General features: G+C 37.4%; 3 protein-coding genes across 4 annotated transcripts; 2 read left to right on the forward strand and 1 right to left on the reverse strand.

Moving 5' to 3' along the window:
• Positions 1-395: 395 nt before the first annotated feature.
• On the forward strand, positions 396-6,969 carry cln6a (CLN6 transmembrane ER protein a). The gene is made up of 7 exons (XM_053493284.1): positions 396-571; positions 872-983; positions 1,846-1,944; positions 2,146-2,334; positions 3,448-3,503; positions 4,307-4,426; positions 4,758-6,969. The coding sequence occupies exons 1-7, from the start codon at positions 522-524 to the stop codon at positions 5,023-5,025; spliced, it is 894 nt and encodes a 297-aa protein (XP_053349259.1). The 5' UTR covers positions 396-521; the 3' UTR covers positions 5,026-6,969.
• A 152-nt stretch (positions 6,970-7,121) lies between these two features.
• Positions 7,122-9,308, forward strand: calml4a (calmodulin-like 4a). The gene is made up of 5 exons (XM_053493285.1): positions 7,122-7,211; positions 7,313-7,343; positions 7,469-7,609; positions 8,772-8,960; positions 9,113-9,308. The coding sequence occupies exons 1-5, from the start codon at positions 7,209-7,211 to the stop codon at positions 9,208-9,210; spliced, it is 462 nt and encodes a 153-aa protein (XP_053349260.1). The 5' UTR covers positions 7,122-7,208; the 3' UTR covers positions 9,211-9,308.
• A 929-nt stretch (positions 9,309-10,237) lies between these two features.
• tex9 (testis expressed 9) lies at positions 10,238-19,119 on the reverse strand. 2 transcript variants are annotated; one of them, XM_053492691.1, is made up of 11 exons: positions 19,030-19,119; positions 16,096-16,223; positions 15,785-15,848; positions 14,903-14,982; positions 14,673-14,822; positions 14,401-14,567; positions 12,753-12,835; positions 12,496-12,669; positions 11,793-11,927; positions 10,691-10,825; positions 10,238-10,591 (listed from the first exon to the last, which is right to left on the reverse strand). In XM_053492691.1, exons 1-11 carry the CDS (start codon positions 19,060-19,062, stop codon positions 10,514-10,516), a joined length of 1,227 nt encoding a protein of 408 aa, XP_053348666.1. In that variant the 5' UTR covers positions 19,063-19,119; the 3' UTR covers positions 10,238-10,513. The 2 variants fall into 2 exon arrangements, with proteins under 2 accessions (XP_053348666.1, XP_053348667.1); XM_053492692.1 differs by lacking the exon at positions 19,030-19,119 and adding an exon at positions 18,331-18,363.

Genomic DNA, 19,119 nt, shown 5'->3' on the forward strand with positions numbered 1-19,119 from the left:
TGGAACTTGCGCCCCCGTGTGGACGATTACCAAATATTTTAATAATATTTTTTTCCGCCCCCGTGTGGACGACTATTAAATATTTCATTTATATTCTTATTTGCGCCCCTGTGTGGACGGTTACTAAATATTTTTAAAATGTTGGATCTTGCGCCGCCGTGTGGACGGTCACCAAATATTTTAATTAGATTTTGGAACTTGCGCCCCCGTGTGGACGGTTACCAAAAATGTTAATACTTTTGGAATTTGCGGTCCCGTGTGGACAGTTAACAAATATTTTAAAATATTTTTGTAACCGTCCACACGAGGGCGCAAATAAAATAAACCGAATACAAAGCGTTCAACATTCAGAAATGAAGAAGAAAACAAATCTGCTAGCGGATGTGGCGTCACCAGTCACCAGGAAGAGGTGTTTGTTTACGGAAGTAATGTTCTTTTATTATTTATTTTAAACAATACTGTTACAGGACCGAATCCTGCAATAATTAATTAAGCACAAAGTAATTGAAGGAGTTAGGGAAATGATCCGGAAACGGCAAAGAGGAGATGGGACAGCGTCGCACTTTTTAGGGTCTGTTGCATTTTTTCTATTATCATTTATCTTTAAATGACCAAATAATGTGGTCACTTGGACAGTTAGTTATATTAGGGAAAAAATTATAACGTTATATAATAATGTAATGGTTTTATGGTTGTGCAGTTTTTGCAAACTTTAATGGTGAAATTTATGCAGTTTACAATTTAATAGTTAATGCTGCAGCCTTACATAAAGATATATTTATTATTATTATTATTATTATTATTATTATTATTTATAAGCAATGTGTAATGTGTAATTCATATCTTTGTGTGTTTTCTCTTCTTTGGACAGCATGAGAGAAAAAGCAGCTCCTCCACCTGCTCAATCCCAGTTCCACCTGGACCTCTGGTTCTCTTTCACTGTGCAGAACTGGATCCTGGACTTCGGCAGGCCGATAGTGATGGTGATGAAAACGACTCAGAATGATGAAAACGACTCAGAATGCTTATTACACACTGCTGTTTTTGCCCATTTCAGGGCTGTGCGTGTGCTCGCAGAGTACTCAGGTTCTTCTTGTGTTTAATTGGTTTCCTATGGATACTCCAGTTTTCTCCCACAGTCCAAAGACATGCAGATTAGTCTAATTGGCATTTGTAAATTCATGCCCCAGAATGCCTGCTTCATGCCCAGAGTCCCCTAAAATAGGCTTCAGTCGTCCCATGACCCTGTAAAGGATAAGCCGTATTAGAGAGTGAATGAACAAATGATTGTTGAAGGTGGTTGCATGGTGGTTTAGTGATTAGCACTCTCACCTTACACCTTCAGGGTTCGAAGTTTCCTTATGATCTATGTAAGTGGATGCTTGGTTTGCTCCAGATACTCAGGTTTTCCCCACAGTTCAAACACGGGCTGATTGGGATTTATGATGCTCAGCAGACAAAGTACTAAAAATACTCCTTGTATATTAAGACCTCACTCATTTACTAAGTTAAAATGTATTTAAAAATTTGCTGATTATGCAAAACACTAGATAGAACAAGGATCCAAGTAAAAGTTCCACTGTAAAAGAAATCCCATGCTATTTTTAACTCTCTTTAAAAAATCCACAGCACTAAGTGGAGAAGCTTTTCATGGTGAAAAATAATATCATGGCTATATCTTTGTAATATCATAATGTTCACTGCTTAAAATCTTTTCATTTTGTGAAGTTGCTTTAAGACCGTGACCTTTGTAAAAAGTGTTGTATAAATAAAATTGAATTAAAATACTGATAATAATAAGAAAAGTAAACTATAATAACATACATAATATGTTTCTCCCCACAGATTATTTTGCCTCTGGAATGGTTTCCCCTGAACAAGCCGAGTGCTGGAGATTACTTCCACATGGCCTACAACGTCATTACACCGTTTTTGCTGCTCAAAGTAGAACCAACTTAAATAAATAATGAAAAACAATATTTAAATAATTTTACTCTAAATAATAAGGATATAAGAATAATATGTTTTTTTGTAAAAAAAAAAAATCACTTTTAAGCACTAAAGCAATTTATATCTGGTTTAATTCACCACAGTTTGAGAATAGAAGGAATGACATGGTTGACCTGTGACTGGTGTGTGTTGTAGCTGATGGAGAGAAGTCCTACCACGCTGCCACGCACTGCAGTATACCTGAGTATTATTACATTTGTCATGGGTGCCAGCATCCACCTGGTGGGAGACTCCATCAACCACAGGCTAATCCTCAGCGGCTACCAGCTCCACCTGTCTGTCCGAGACAACCCCATCATGAAGGACCTCAATCCTCCCTCTCTGGTAAGAAATGTATATCCAAGTTAAGAATCCAAGAGGGGCATTTAAGTCAAAGCAGGACTTTTAATTGTACAGAATAACAGAACACAGTGTATGGGAGTAAAAACTCCCTTTATTTCGCTATATAATCCCCTGATACACTAATGCACTTATCCCAGTGTTTTGCTAGTGCTTGGACACCATCAAGGTAGAAGGTTTCCTCAGTACGTCGGAGCCATGAGCAGACTTTACATCTGAAACCCTGGGCCTCCCAGGAATTCCTTTAATGGCCTAAACATGAGGAATTGGCATGGTGGTAAGGATTGTACAGGGGTTGCTCCCAGATGAGTTCCTGTAATGTACACGTGGTGTTGGTGAATGATTATGTGTACAGTTCTCACAGACAGTTATGTCTCTTAAACAAGTTGGTGGGCCTCTGAGTGGTGCAGTGGTAAAGTGCTCGCCCCATCACCCGGAGATTGCGAGTTCGATCCCCGCTGTAACCTCTCGCAGCCGGAGGCCTAGAGAGAGCTGGTTGGCCGAGCTTTCTCACAGGGGAGGGATGAGAGGTACTTTGTGCTTCCACATTAATGACGGTTCTAGACGGGTCTGAGGGGTCTGCGGCTCATGCAAGCGGAAGGAGCAGATAGCGATGTCCTCTGAGTGTGTTACCGAGTGGGTTGGAGAAAACGTGCTAGTCTGTGGCCCTCCCGACTGAGTGGTAGTAGAAGCCTTAATGTGGGAGCCCCCTAGTGACGGGGAGAAATTGTCCACGACTAAATTAGGGAGAAAATCGGGGGGAAATCCAAAAAAAAACCAAAAAACAGGTGGTGACAAGTTATCCATTGATTGTCAAAAATTAGGCATTCCACTCGCTGCATGTTCACAGGAACGCCTTTAGTGGGCTCTGAGCCAGGCCTTCGTTAAAATCTTGTCTATTCAGAAGTTTTACTGCGACTAACAGTCTCATCACCCTACTGTGAATAAAGTCTCCTGTAAATGTCACTTACTTTTTATGCCTTCATTCAAAAAAATTATCACGAGTCCCGGTTTGACTTGAACCCCCCTTGTAAGTGTGTTTGTTGCTCTGTTATAGTTCATTAAGTATCTTTGTTCACTATATACTCCTATTTTCAGATTGACTCGTTCGAGCTGCTTTATTACTATGATGAGCATCTAGGACACTCCATGTGGTAAGTACAGTGATCTGTGTGTTGGTGATTAACAGCAATCTAACACAGTTCATATCTTTAGTGTATTTTTTGTTTGTTTTTTTACACACCTATAACATTCTTGTACTTTCTGCACCTTATGAACATGTTACTAGTTCACATGAAAATTATTAGTTTTTTCCAGGTTACTAAAAAGTCAGTAAAGTGACATCACAAATCATCCAAGTAACAGTCACCTTTCAGTTAATTTACAGCAGTTATTTACAGCTGAATGAAAATCCTGAATTAATCGATTTTAGTGTCTTGTTTTTTCCGTCCTGGGGTTGAATGCCGAATAGCATTAATGGAAAGCTAGTGTGCTTTTGTAGGATGTACAATCCCTTGTTCCACACACCAAGTGGTGCCCTTAATCAGATGTTAAAGAGTGTTTTGTGATTCAGCCTTGTGTTGATTCAGCCTAATTAGCTTTGTAGCTCACCTTATGCGTAAATAAAACATGTAGGCAATTCAGCACAACTTAATTTGGAATCAGTCACTAAGTAAACCTTATGTTAAGACAACATAACGTTATGAGCTGTGTTTTCTTATTGAACGTGCTTCTGTGACCTGTTGTGGTAGTGTAATTATTGATTGTAGAACACCTGGGATGGCGAGCGATACATATAGTCAAATGTCCCAGTGCTGTAACTGTCTATTATCACCTCTCATGGACTGCATCTCGTCCAATCAGATTGCTCGGTTGGAACTAAGTGTTACATAATGGAAGATACAGAATGGTGCAGGTCTGTGTCTGAACACAAAGGTGTTAACGTCCTCTCTTGCAGGTATGTTCCGTTCTTCCTCATCCTCTTCCTCTACTTCACCGGCTGCTTCACACAATCCAAAGAGGAGAAGATGCCACACTCGGGTTGGCTTCTGCTGGGTCCTAGTGCTCTCTATTACTGGTCAGTGCTTCACAGCACAGTCACAGTTATGTACCAAGCTGTCTTTTTTTTTTTTTTTTTAAATATTGGGACAAGGCTGACTGGGGAGCAACTTTTTCTAACAGCTTAAATATATGAAAATAACTTGCATAAGTAAACGCAGTTGAAACTGACATATAGTATATAGTAGTAATTTACAGATTGCTATGGTCTAAGAGGAATAAAGCACTGCCTTATTTTTGATCATTTTATTCAGTTACACAATAACATGGAGTGAAAATCTAAATAAAAAACTGAAATGTTAGCTGCTAATACTATAATATAATCCATTTTCTTTTTCAATTTCCCGTAGGTACCTTGTGACTGAAGGACAGATTTTTGTCCTCTACGTCTTCACGTTCTTTGCCATGGCCGCCACAGTCATGCGTCAAAAACAAAAAGGCTACGTGCTGGACAGTAATGGTCGCTTCCTGCTTTACAACTTTATCATTACTCTGGTCCTGGTGATTGCTTGGGTTGTCTACCTGTGGAATGACAGCGTCCTGCGCAAAAAATACCCCGGTATCATTTACGTACCGGAACCGTGGTCTTATTACACATTACATATCAAGGGCAGTTAGTAGGAGATAACAGGTACATGGTTAAGAGTCATGTTGTTGCAGTGAAACATCGTCTTGAAGTGGTTTAAAGTGGTTTATGAGAGGAGAGTGACCTGTAATAAAGAAGTGTGATATAATAAATGGAAAGATTATGTTCCACGTTAACGTAATTATTAAAGGAGCAGTAAGCAGTATTTTTAAACTTTGCTTGCATTGGGATAAATAATAATTATAATAAGTATATAATAGTTAATATAATAATAAATTCAGATAAGTTATTTGGTCACTGTCACAAAGCAGCTTTGCAGAATCAAAAGAAAATTATGGAAGTGTATGAAATATTTCGAATGCAAGCAGAAGGTTCCTTATTGCTACCTTGTACTCTGATTAGTATTTCAGCAAGCGGTTATTTATCCTAAAGATGAACAGCTCTTTATTTTTGTACTGTTGCAAAGATTGCAGAAAATCAGCTTCTGTAAAAAGTTCCTGAGTAAAACAATTCACAATTGCCTCCAGTTTTTGTTTTTTAATTAGTATATCAATATTGATCACTTGCAAAACTTCACAGCACCAAAATAAAAGAATTTGCAAAGAACCGTTAAAGAGGTCAAGCCTTTGCATTCATCCTTGCAATGATAAGACAAATAAATTTTTATTTTAAAATAATTACAGAATGAATATCATTAAATAATGTTTAATCACATTTAGATAGAAAGTAGCAAACTTTTATATAATTGATATGATCACTTGATGTTTTTGTTGTTGCTTGTTCTTACTTAAGGAACAGGGAAAGTGACTAGTATTAATTACACTCAGTAAGTTAAGGGTGTGCAAACTTTTAAATGCAACTCGAGCGTAGCTAAAGGCAATCATCAGTAAGTTTTATTGTGCTGTGTTCTGTGTGTAGATGTGTGGTTTAATGTAGTTTTACAGATCATTGTTCAGAGAAATGAATTATTCCTGTGGTGTGTTTTGTTGAGATCTTTGTTTTACCCTTAACACTCAATTATATTTTTTGTTGCAACTCCTGGGTCGAGGGTTCGATTCCCATCTCCAGTCGGTGGAGTTGGCATGTTCTCCCTGTGCTTGAGTTTTCTTCTGGTTACTCTGTTTTCCTTTTAAAGTCCAAAGACATGGAAATTAGTATAACTGGCATTTCCAAATTACCACTGTGACCCTGTACACAGGACAGAGATATATAGAGGAGAGGAGCAGTATAACTAAATGAATTGTATATATATATATAAAAAAAAAAAAAATTCCCCAGTAATTTATATTCATCTATATAGGAGATAAATTAGTGAATGAATGAATAATATTTTATAGGTTATGTTTTGAGAAGTGTAACTATTATTCTTGTTATTCTTTAGAATTGTTCATGCACATTCACTGTTGTCAAATGATTATAGTTTTTGCAGAATGTTTTATTAAAAGAAGCGTACTGTAGTGCTGTACTGTAATGTAATAAACTGTGTTATGAATTTTTATTGATCCATGATGACAACTATTTGTGGATAAATGTTTATCTATGGGTACTTACAATAAATCTACACACCCGTGATAATACAGTAGGAAGAATGTGATGTAAAACCAATTTAAGTATTGTCAGATTTTTTCACCTTTAATGTGATACAGCAACAAAGTATTACAGTATAAAAAAATAAAAACAAAGAATAGACAATTACTGGCATTTCCAAATTATGTGAAAAAGTTTATACCTTTTAACGAAGTGTCTGTAGATTAAAATGTTTTATATCCAGTGTATTTTCTTCATCTTATATTAGTAATTTTTTTATACCATAAAAATCTTGTTATACCATAAAAATCTTGTTATAAAAAAACTGATCTTGAATGTATTGTGTATGTAAGTTATGTGTGTTACATTTCCTACAATCCTTCTGTCATCTAATTAATACCCTCTTTGTAATTGTCTAAGTACCGTGTTTTAGCCGTATGTACTTTCCCTACATAACATAACATGTTCTAACATTTATATGTTGAAATTAAATGCTTGATTAAAAAAATTTATTTAGCACCTGTTGTTCATTCAAGCTAACACTTAGGAGCACACAGTGCAATAAGTGGTGTCATATAATACTGTTTCTATGGCAACAAGGCTATCAGTTACGTCATGCGCTCGGTGGACTTTAGATTATGAGACGCTCCTAGAAGCTACCTGTTCTGCCCGAGACTGATGACACACAATGGTAAAGACACTTTAATTTGGAAATTAAAATCCATTAGTTTGATTGTGCATTCAAAGTAACTCACTGTATTGTTTGTTTTCTATCTTTTTATCTATATTCAGGCCAAGTTTCTATCTCAGAATCAGATTAATGGTGAGTTGTTTTAACCGTACGCCTGACATTTGTGGCATTGATGCCACGAATTATAAGACACTTTAGCATTATATGAACATTTCTGACGCAGTACTAAAGCTTATCTAACAATCTTTGTCTTTCAGAATTTAAAGAATGCTTCTCGCTGTACGATAAGAAGCGGAAGGGAAAAATCGAAGCCAAGGACCTGATCACAGTAATGCGTTCTTTAGGCACCAGTCCCACGTTCAGTGAGGTCGACCGACACCTACAGGTTCATAAAATAGGTACAGACTCTACTGCAGTGTCTCGCTGTTTATTATGTAGTGTACAACAACTAATTCCATAGATAGTTAGAAAATGTTTACTGCCTAATTATGTCAAAAAATAAAAATAAATAATAATAATATTAAAAGTCAACCACTTTGAAAAAGTCTCCCATTTTCAGAGAAATGTAGTACGTGTTCCTAAATTCCAGTTCATGAAATGTTTTATTAACTTTATTTTATGATTTGAGGGCCAGAATTACAGCTGCTACTGAAAGTGTGGATAGGGATATATTAAAGGAGACATTTCAGGGTTTTGATTAACATTTCTTTAATACCTACTTTAAAAATTTAAAAGTGATTGTGTGTAAATTTCCTTGACTGATAATTCTATGTTTTAGTACATTTTCATTTAGTATAACTTGATATAGTGTAAAGATATGAACAGATCTCTTTTTATTGTCTTAAGCAACTTTTATCATACATCAATTACCTTAACAGAAAGTGTACTGTACGATAAGATCCTACTTGTTTGAGGGAATGATATCAATATAATATTATTTCCTCTAACTTATTTCCTGCTTTAGTTTTTATGATAGCTGGCTGCAGCACAGTGGCTTAAAAATTAAGATTTAAAAACTTAATTAAATCATGAAAAGTCTAATTAAGACATAAACATGCTTAAAATAATTAGACTTCTTAATAAAACACATGCACATAAAGTTAATAGAGCAGAACTTCTAATAAAGGCCCCTTTAACTGTTTAAAAAAATATATAAAACCACAGAGCCTGTGAGTACAGATCTGCTTTACCATTTTATCAAACTGCTTTTAAAGAATTGGGGACATTATTTAAATGTGTACAGTACAATAAATTGTAGTTTTATGTTGTCAAAATTTTAGGATCCGCTTTTATTAAATCTGTCATGTTTTATAAATTACCTTTTATAATAGTAAAGATGATAAATTAAATAGAAAATCCCATCAACCCATCTCTGAACTCGTGTGTGTCAAAGGCGATGCAAACTTTTGAGTTTGCTAATAGACCATGTAATTATGTAATTGTCTTCCCCACACAGAAATATACTAAGGGACTGCAAAAACTTTTGCACTCAAAAAAAAAAAAAAAAGAAGAAGAAGAAAATAATATAAAACCTGTGAATCTTACTGTCTTGTGGCTTAGATAAAATGGGCGAGCTGGACTTCTCTACCTTCTTGACCATCATGCACAGACAGATGCAGCAGGAAGACCCGAAGACGGAGATCCTGGAGGCCTTGCGCATGACAGACAAGCAGAAGAAGGGCTACATCCTGGCATCAGAGCTCCGTACCAAACTTACAGGCCTTGGAGAGAAGCTCACTGATAAAGAGGGTACAGCAGAATCATAATCTAGTGTCATTTACTGCTCGTCCTAATGGGAATCTTTTATTAAAATACAGCAGAAAATTCACTCAAGTTTTATTACAATGATGTCCAAAAAGGTTACAAGTCACTCACCTATCTTGTCTTTGTTGTGTTTTCAGTGGACGAGCTGTTTAAGGAGGCCAACGTCGGCCGTGATGGCCGTATTAACTACGAGGAGTTTACCAGGATGGTCACACTGCCTCCTGTCGACTACTAAAGGACCAAACAGGAAGAGTCTGGACCTGTCCGTGTCTGTTTTGCTCTGTGTGTTTGTTATATTAATCAACAGTAATAAAAAATAAACAAACAAACAAACATGCTTTCGTATTATTTCAGTGTCTTAGTTGTTCCTTAATAGAAAAAAAGGAAATCGACTCAGATTGTCCACATTTTTTAAATCTTTTTTTTAATTCTTTAAGAATGGCTATAGAATGAAAAGAAAAACTGTCCAGAGTAATCTAATATTTCATTAACAGATGACTGTTAAACAAATACATAAAAAAAAAAAAGTTGCTGTTTTCAGAAAGGTCAAATTATTCTGCATCGTCAAAGACAACAACTATGGAGATTTTAAATTGATTTTTGGAGTTGGGATGAAACCTGGAAGGCTAATTCTGAACCATCACCATGAAACAAGGTTTTATGTTGCTAGGGAGCATAAAGAACAGCCTGATGAGTGGTTTGATGTGTCCAGATGTTGCTCAGTTCAGTTGCTTAGGTCCAGGCTTAGGAACGTTATGTGGCAATAAAATGAAGTAAGCTGTATGTACTGAATCACCAGGACCATAGTCCAGGACAGGATTGTGAAAGAGAAAATTCTCACACATGAACTGGCCACCACATTGTGTGCTAGAAAGAGGCAAGAAATTGTCTCAACCACTTTTCTCCAGTGATATACAGTAAGTTATAGCACATAAGTTCATGACACTTTCAATTTAAAATGAATTTGTCTTTTTAACTTCAAAACAGAAGAAAGAGGGTTTCGTAAAGACCAAGAATGACCAAACTGGTTTCATGGACATTCCACAATGTTACATGCAACCATAAATAAATAAAAAGGTATATGTCATTCTTTAATTTAAAAGATAAATAATCAGTAAATCAATAACAGCCTTTAGAGTATGTTCCTATAACGGTACAACGGCGCATTTAATTCCTTAAATAAAATATAAAGCAAAGCTGTCTGTCTTTAATATAAAGTATTTTCACTTGCTTTGAGCCCTAAAAAAAAAAAAATAAATAAATAAATCCAGGGACTGCCTTTAAATTGCATGCTTTTTCAGACCTGCTCAAGAATCCTGTATAGGAAATTTTCTTCCAAATAAAGCAATAAAAAATAAAACCTTTTTAAACATTACCAAAAACAGTAATTTTAATAAAGCCACAATAAATCAACCAGATACAACAATATAATAATGACCAAGAATAGAAAGCTTTCTGTACAGTTCAGACAAAAAGAAAACAGCTCATGAAAGCTCAGATGAGGACATTTTACTGAAATGCACATCAGTGTGTACGCGTTACGATTTGCCCCAGTCAAGAGCCTTCATAAACTCCTCCTCGGTAAAAGACATCATCCTCGCTGCCTCAAAATGCATCTGTAAACATTATTAACAGTGGTAAAGTAAGCTCTAAGCTCATGCTACAAATATAAAACTGTATATAAAACTGAGTTTTATATATATACACACACTCACCTTTTGCTTTTTTAAAATATCAATAAGCTTAAGCTGCTTTTTAAAGCCAGTGATGAGTTCAGCTTTTTGTTTCTCCAGCTTTATCTTCTCAGCATGTAAAGCTTCAATCTTCTGCTGTTCCTGATTTACAGAGTCCTTTAAAGGAAAATAGAGAACATGAACTGAATGTAAGCCTCTTTATACCACGTATATGTTCTGGCATATACACACACACACACACACACACACACACAGGTATACCGTGTTCACAAGAGATCATTGCACATTTTGGACGCCTTTGGCATTGTTTTACAGTGTAGAAAGATAAATAAATAAATAAAAAAAACTCAGGAAAGACCATGGAGTTAGAAGGATTGTCCAAACATTTGATTGGTAGTGTACGTATATGTGAAAGTGTGTGGATTATTTTTACATAACAGCATGTGTAGTTCCACAAATATCACAGTGATTCAGCAACAGTCACAATGTTTTAATTTGCAAGTCAAAAATCACACATTTTAATAGTTTACAGTTTAAAAAACATCAGAGTCACAAGTGAGTTCCTGTTAGCCCTTATTTTATAACTAGAATAAACAAGCATTCATTCACAAACATTGCTCTCTCTCTCTCTCTTTCTCTGTCCTTCTTTCACTCACTTAAACTTTTGCTCATTTTACTGAGGAACCTAAAAGTGTTCTAAAGACTTCACTCAGTCTCCTTACATAAATGTTAAATACATTTCCTAAAAAAAAAATCCCTTACTAAATCAATGACTGTATATTTACCAATGAGATAGATAGATAAAGGAGTGTGACAGTCTGTTTTTTTTTTTTGTTTGATTGTTTGTTTGGTCCTGGATGTTTAAGAAGAAAGAGGACTAAAATTATTCCAATTTGTTTTTTTCCCACTTTCATTTTTAACAAATTATAAACAATCATTTAATATAACTCAATTCATAACTACAGACATGTAAATATAGTTTTGTTCATTTTCAAGTATAATGCAATAATAGTTTTGTCACACACAGACATTTTTATAACAGCAAAATGTGTGTTTTTTTTAATGACACACTTTTTGTACATTACTGTACACGGAATCTGCCAGGGTTTGGACTAGTTGCTACCTTGCTGCTCTGTTTGAGCTTGTTGAGTTCAGCTTTGCACCTCTCAGCCTCCTCCAGAGCTCGGTTCAGTCTCACTTCTGTGGCATTGTGGCTGCTGGACGCCTGCTTCTGAGTTCTTTTCATTCCCTCCACTTCCTGTGTATCACACACAACCAGGATGCTGTGCTTAAGAAGTACGCTTACAAACAAAAGAAATGTGTGTTTTCGTCTTTAGCTCAAACCACGCTCTCCTCTTATGCATGGGTGTAAAAACCTGCTTTGTGCAGTAATGATGGAGTATTCATGACAAGTTTAAGGGATGTTTGTAAAGCTATGATCAGAGAATTTTGATTTTGGTATAGCTTAGTCAAAGTCCAAACCTCAACCCAACTGGAATGGCCTGTGGTGAGACCTTAAGAAAGCTGTGCATAAGTAAATACCCCGCAAAAAACTTAATGATCTAAATCAATGTTATAAAAAAAAGAATTAATTTCTATAATTTTTAACATTTATTCCTAACCCTATTTAAAAGGATATTAGCCAGGAATTGCTATAACTGGCCAAAGCTGATGGTGAAAAAAAAAGTATATATATAGTGTTTTTAATAACTATTTAAATGCATGCCTTTTTAAAGCAACACATTAAACTATGTATTTTTAAAAACAATCATGAATCACTTATTTAAATTATTGAGTCACTTGAAACTATTGAGCGCCGGCCTTGCCTTTTGTAACACGCTGACTTGATGGCGCAGAGCTTCGCAATTCCCGTTAGCGTCTTCAGCCAGGGCTCTGTGTTTCTCTAACTGCATCTGCTGCATGTTGGTGGTCCTCTGCAGTCTGACTCGATCTTCCTCCACCTCTTTCAGCTTACTGCTCAACACTGCATTCTCCTCGTCCTGATAGAAGACCAGGAGTGTACACTACAGATCCCCCCTTTCACACTCGACTCACTTTGTCTTGTGTAACTGTGATTGCTTACCTTCTTGTTGCATTCCTGTGAGAGTCTGTTTAAATCTTCCTGCATCACTCGTAGTTTGGCTTTCATGAAGCGAATCTGGGCCTCTGTAAGGATTAAAAGACAGGAAACTAATTTTCTCAATTTCTGAACAGGAGTTTTTATACACATAACAGAATACATTTATACACATTAACAAAAACAGCACATGCTTTAAGGTTATTTCAGGTTGTTGTTTTTTACTTTTTTATTCCCTGTATCAATTCACATTTAAACATAAAACAAAGAGTTGCATTGTGTCTTTGTAGATTTAGAGAAGGCGTACGACAGGGTGCATAGAGAGGAGCTGTGGTGTTGTATGAGGAAGTCTGGAGTGGCAGAGAAGAATGTTAGAGTGGTGCAGGACATGTATGAGAGCTGTAAGACAGTGATGAGATGTGCTGTAGGTGTGACAGAAGAGTTCAAGGTGGAGGTGGGTCTGCATCAAGGATCGGCTCTAAGCCCCTTTTTGTTTGCTCTGGTAAAGGACAGAATGACAAATGAGGTTAGACAGGAGTCTCCATGGACTATGATGTTTGCAGATGACATTGTGCTTTGTAGCGAGAGCAGGGAACAGGTGGAAGAAAATTTGGAGAGGTGGAGGTATGCTCTGGAAAGCAGAGGAATGAAGGTTAGCCGTAGTAAGACGGAATACATGTGTGTGAATGAGTGAAACCCAAGAGGAACGGTGAGAATACAGGAAGCAAAGGTAAAGAAGGTGCAGGACTTTAAGTACTTAGGGTCAACGGTCCAGAGCAATGGAGAGTGTGGAAAGGAGGTGAAGAGGTGGGTACAGGCAGGTTGGAATGGGTGGAGAAAAGTTTCAGGTGTGTTGTGCAATAAAAAAAAAAAAAAAAAAAAAAAAAAAGAGTATCAGCGAGAATGAAAGGAAAGGTGTACAGGACAGTGGTGAGACCAGCGATGCTCTACGGCTTAGAGACAGTGGCACTGAAGAAAAGACAGGAGGCTGAGTTGGAGGTAGCATGTTAGATGTTTAGGAGATAAAGTCAGAGAGGCCAGACTGAGGTGGTTTGGACATGTTCAGAGGAGAGATGGTGAATATATCGATAGAAGGATGCTGAGGTTTGAACTGCCAGGCAGGAGGTCTAGAGGAAGACCAAAGAGGAAATATATAGATGCAGTGAGAGAGGACATGAAGTTAGTTGGTGTGAGAGAAGAGGATGCAGAGGACAGGGTTAGATGGAGGCAGATGATTTGCTGTGGCGACCCCAGAAAGGGAACAGCCAAAAGACAAAGAAGAAGAATTAACATTTAAACACATGAAAAGTTAGCTTCTGTTTTAGCAAACATTAAAGCAGCAATGTTATAAAACAGTCTTTCCCTCATGGGGGTTTTTTGTCAGCAAAGTGTAAAAGTCCAAAAAACATTGGAATTACAGCTTTACCCCTGACTGTTACAAAGCCCCGACACTGGAGACTCCTTTATTAAACGTTAAACGCATTTCACGAGATAAATAACTACACACTTTTAAAAGTCTGCCACACAAATGATAAAATGCAAACAAATGCATTAATATCCACCTGTGAGAATGAACTGCACATCTGTGCTACAGAACTATAGAAAAGATATTACAGCTCACTATGAAATGGAATTCTGAGTTTTTGCCGCTCACCTGCACTCATCTCTTCACCGGCACTCGGTACGATATCGTCCTCCAGTTGCTCCGCTGTGTCCTCATCATTTACTCTGCCTTCTATTTTGCGTATAGTCTTGGTAAGAGAAAAGTCTGTAAAATCCGCTGGCATGGCAACGTCATCCGCAACCGTCACTTGCTTTTTTCTGATATCGAACAAAATAAGCAGTCGTTAACTTTATCCGAGAAATAAATAAAATTAGGACTTATTATTGAAATTATTGAATGTTTAGAATGATCATTTTACTTACTGTGCTGTCTTTCTTGGAGTTGACAAAGATCTGTTCGGCTTTCCAGCTTTTAAAGATTTCTTTTCTGTTGCTGCAAAATCATCAAATGGACGTTCTGCCTTTACCTTGGCTGTAGATTTTGATTTTGTCACTGAGGGCACGACAGCTTCCCTGTTATAAAAAAAACAAACAAAAAATAAAATTTGTTTGGGCGTTAACTTAATGCAGTAGTATAACTGAAACGTATTTACCAGAATTCCTCAGAGTCGTCTGCAATATCCAGGCTCAGGTGGGTTGGTATAGGCTTTGACAGCACCTCGTTTTGTTCTCGCTGGGACAAAAAAGGAGATGGAGAATTTAAAAATAAATATATAAAGCAAGAAGGTTTCAAACAAGGTTTAATAGGCATTTATCAGTAGTAGATTTAAGAAATAATTATCTTGTATTAATTCTCTATAGCACTTATCCTGTACAGGGTCCTATCCCAGGAGTCTTTTGGCACAAAGCAGGGTATACTGTGGTCAGGGTGCCAATCCATCGCAGGGCAAACACACACACACAACGGGCAATTTCGTAACACCAATTTGTCTAATTTGCATGTCTTTGGACTGTGGGAGAAAACCAGAGTACCCGGGGGAAACCCACCAAGCAAGGGGAGAACATGCAAACTCCACGCAAACACACCTGAGGTAGGAAACAAAACCTGGACCCTGGAGGTGTAAAGCCACAGTGCGAACTGTGAGAACACCATGCCACCATGCTGCCTACATAAATACAGTACTGGGCACACACAGGGTCGTCACACCAATGACTGACTTGTTACTTAATTACATTTCATGCTTTTTATAGTTCTTTTTTAAAGTAGAAACCTTTTTTAAGACATCCTTGCTCAACGGCAGTTATTTGCATATGCCTTAGACTTTTTTACACTACTTTTAGAAAGCGTTTTTTGTACAGAGCCTTTATGTAATCAAATTCCTAATTCGGACTGGTTCGTTAGTAACCCTTACATGACCTTTACCAATTATAGGCCAGCCCCTTAACTGAGAAAAAAAACATGGTAGATTAGATTAGATTAATGTATTTGTAATTTACACAACTCCAGTATAACATTTAGCGAATATTTTCCACACCATAACTTCCTCGGCCTGGCGCACCAGCTCGGCTGTTTTGGCTTCCAGTTCTTCATTAAGTCTCCTAAAACAACAAAAGATGTCTCAGTTATGCAAGTTCAGCGTTTTACTGTGTAATTAATAACATCACGAGTCATAAGGTAGAGCGCCTAATTTGACTTCACACTGGACACAAGTACGAATTTACATTCCTTATGACTTGTTTTATATTCCATGTACATATATATATATATATTTAAAAAAGCATGTACAGTGTAATGATAAGCAAAAAAAATAAAAAATAAAGCATCACTGTTGAAATAGGTACACACTTGTATTCCTTTTCTTTAGCCAGCAGGTCTATCGGAGGCGGCTTCTTTGTTGGAGCAGAAGCAGGACGGTTTGCAGATCTTGTTGCAGCTAGAGGTCTCTGAGAACCTGAGCCTGGAGGTTTTTTGGCCTGAGTGCAAAATTTACAAAGTAGTAGCTACAGCAGATATTAACTTCTGGGTTCAGTGTAGAAAGTAAACATTTAGGACATTTCCACTTTACATATGTTCAGAACTTCAAAACTTATTTCGGGAAAGAATTATGCTAAATTTTCAAAATGATTTAAAAAAAAAGAACTTCAGAATGATGTAATGAAAAAATAATCCATTCTAGAGATTTTTTAACATTAGCTTTAAGTAAGGAGGAGGCGTCGCAGTTATTCACAATGATAATTTGACTATTGTACAAAAACACGGACACAAATTTAATTCATTTGAAATTCTTTATAGTAACATAAGTGTATTTAACTATATTAAGTCAGCTCAGTCGATCCCGCTAATTGTCATTTACAGACCTCCAGGGCCGTACTCGGAATTTCTTAGTGAATTTGCAGATTTCCTCTCAAACCTAGTCGTTTCTGTAGACAAAGTGTTAATTGCTGGAGATTTTAATATTCATTTTGAAAACCCAGAAGACCCTCTGAGAACTGCATTTATGTCTATACTGGACTTGGTAGGAGTAAATCAGTGTGTAGTAGGACCCGCTGTCTGGTTGTTCAGCTAGATGCATAAATAAGCTTCAGCTAGTCCAGAATGCAGCAGCGAGAGTCCTCACCAGAACCAGAAGATATGAGCACATCACCCCTATCTTATCTTCACTCCATTGGCTCCCTGTGAAATTTCGCATTGATTTTAAAATACTACTCTTGACATATAAAGCATTAAATGGTCTCGCCCCGCAGTACCTGAGCGAACTGCTAGTGTCTTACGATCCGCCACGCCTACTTCGATCAAAGGATGCAGGCTGCTTGTCAGTACCGCGTATTATGAAAAATACAGCTGGGGGCAGAGCTTTTTCTTACAAAGCCCCAAAGTTATGGAATAGTCTTCCAAATAGTGTTCGGGACTCAGACACAGTCTCAGTGTTTAAGTCCAGGCTAAAAACCTATTTATTTAGCCAAGCATTTTTATAAATAGATTTGCCATAGGTAAAGGAGCAGATCTGGGGGACTCATGGACGTAGAGTATTATGGTGAACTGGTATGTTTGGATGCTGTCTTCCTCACTCTCATTGATCACTCAGGTTTGCTGACGGTGAGGTGATTGTTTGCTTTACATGTCAGGAAGCCCTCATGTTTGTGTTTCCTTCTGGCTCTCCCTTTTAGTTATGCTGTCATAGTTAGTTCTGCCGGAGTCTCTGCTTGCACTCTACAGTTAATATACATTCACATTATACATTGTGTGACTGTGACCATACCTAACTGCCATCTCTCCTCTTCTTCTCTTCCCCCCCTCTTTCTTTTTCCTCTCTCCTCCTGTCCCCCCTTTCACTCTTTCTCTCTCTCTCTCTGTCGAGCTACACATGTCGTTCCTGAGCTGCCAGTGATCCAGACTCCCTCTGCCCTCCGGACCTGTCTGACCCATCCTGGTGCCCCGCTACTGGCTGAAGATCTCGTCACATGGATGCCCCGTGTGTCTCTCTGGGATGCGTCTGGTGTCTGGGAATGATTCTCTCTATCTAGAAAATGGTTCTGGCCTTGACTGGTGTTGGCAACTGTTTCTCTGGGGACTTGACAGTTCGATAGTTCATGACTGGAACTTCTTACAAGTCTACCTGGGTCTTCAATAACTACCTGGACTCCATATTAACATCAATTAACATCAGCTATTATAGCTGAACTGCCTCCCACCCTACACACTGTAATAATGCAGATCATTTACGGCTTTCTGTTTCACCCAAATGAGGATGGGTTCCCTGTTGAGTCTGGTTCCTCTCAAGGTTTCTTCCTATTACCATCTCAGGGAGTTTTTCCTTGCCACTGTCGCCCTCGGCTTGCTCACCAGGGACAAACTGACCATTTTGATTCATACAAATTCACATTTCATACAAACCTAAATAATTCTTTTGACTGTGTAAAGCTGCTTTGCGGCAATGAAAATTGCTAAAAGCGCTATACAAATAAAATTGAATTGAATTGAATTGAAGTAAATCACCTCTGTAGTCTAACTAGGGACAACGGTGACCATTGTATTTATTCCCATTTTTATAACTTTAGTAGGACCTTCAGTTAAACCTACCCAGAGGAAATCCACCATGCATGGGGAGAACATGCATTCTCCATGCACACAGAAACCAAGTTGGGAATCGAACCTGTACCCTGGAGGTGCGAGACCAAAGTGCTAACCACTAAGCCACTGTGCTGCCAATCAAGCAAATCAGGACTCTAAGAAAAATCTAAATCAGACCAACAGTGGGCTACTTGGTCAATTATCACTGATCAAAAATTGTATTCGAACATAAATGTACATTTGGTGTGGTTTGTGTGAGTTTAGGTTTGTGTATCTTGTTATTTCTGAGTATTGTTGTATGAATTATAATAAATTAAAATAGATTTCTCAATTAATTAAGTTTATTAAGTGTTCATGTTTATTATTGTCTAACTGAAGCGAATTTGTAAATAATCGTGTAGCACAGATTTTACGAGCACAGATTAAATTCATTTCATAGACTAGATTAGCAATACTGTAAATTCTAGCCCTTTCCAATATGGCGGCTGCAATGACTGCAGTATCACAAAAGCTAACGTCACAGCTAACCTACCGAGGCTGTGAATGGTCATTAAAGGATTGTTTAAAACGACTATTTTTTTGTTTAGCAATATTGTAAAAGATGAGACTTAATTTACTAAAGATGAATATTGTAAAAGATGAGACTTAATTTACTAAAGAACAATGTTCGAATTTATGGAGCGTATTTAAAGTTTGTTTGTAGCTCACCCCCTGAGACGCGGGTCTCGGTCTTTCCGCCATGTTGTTTTTTAGAACGCAGCGCGGTTGCTTAGCAACCGCTTTCACCTGCTTATCCAG

This window comes from Clarias gariepinus, chromosome 3 (assembly GCF_024256425.1).
Source record: "Clarias gariepinus isolate MV-2021 ecotype Netherlands chromosome 3, CGAR_prim_01v2, whole genome shotgun sequence".
In the NCBI taxonomy this organism is placed as follows: Eukaryota; Metazoa; Chordata; class Actinopteri; order Siluriformes; family Clariidae; genus Clarias; species Clarias gariepinus.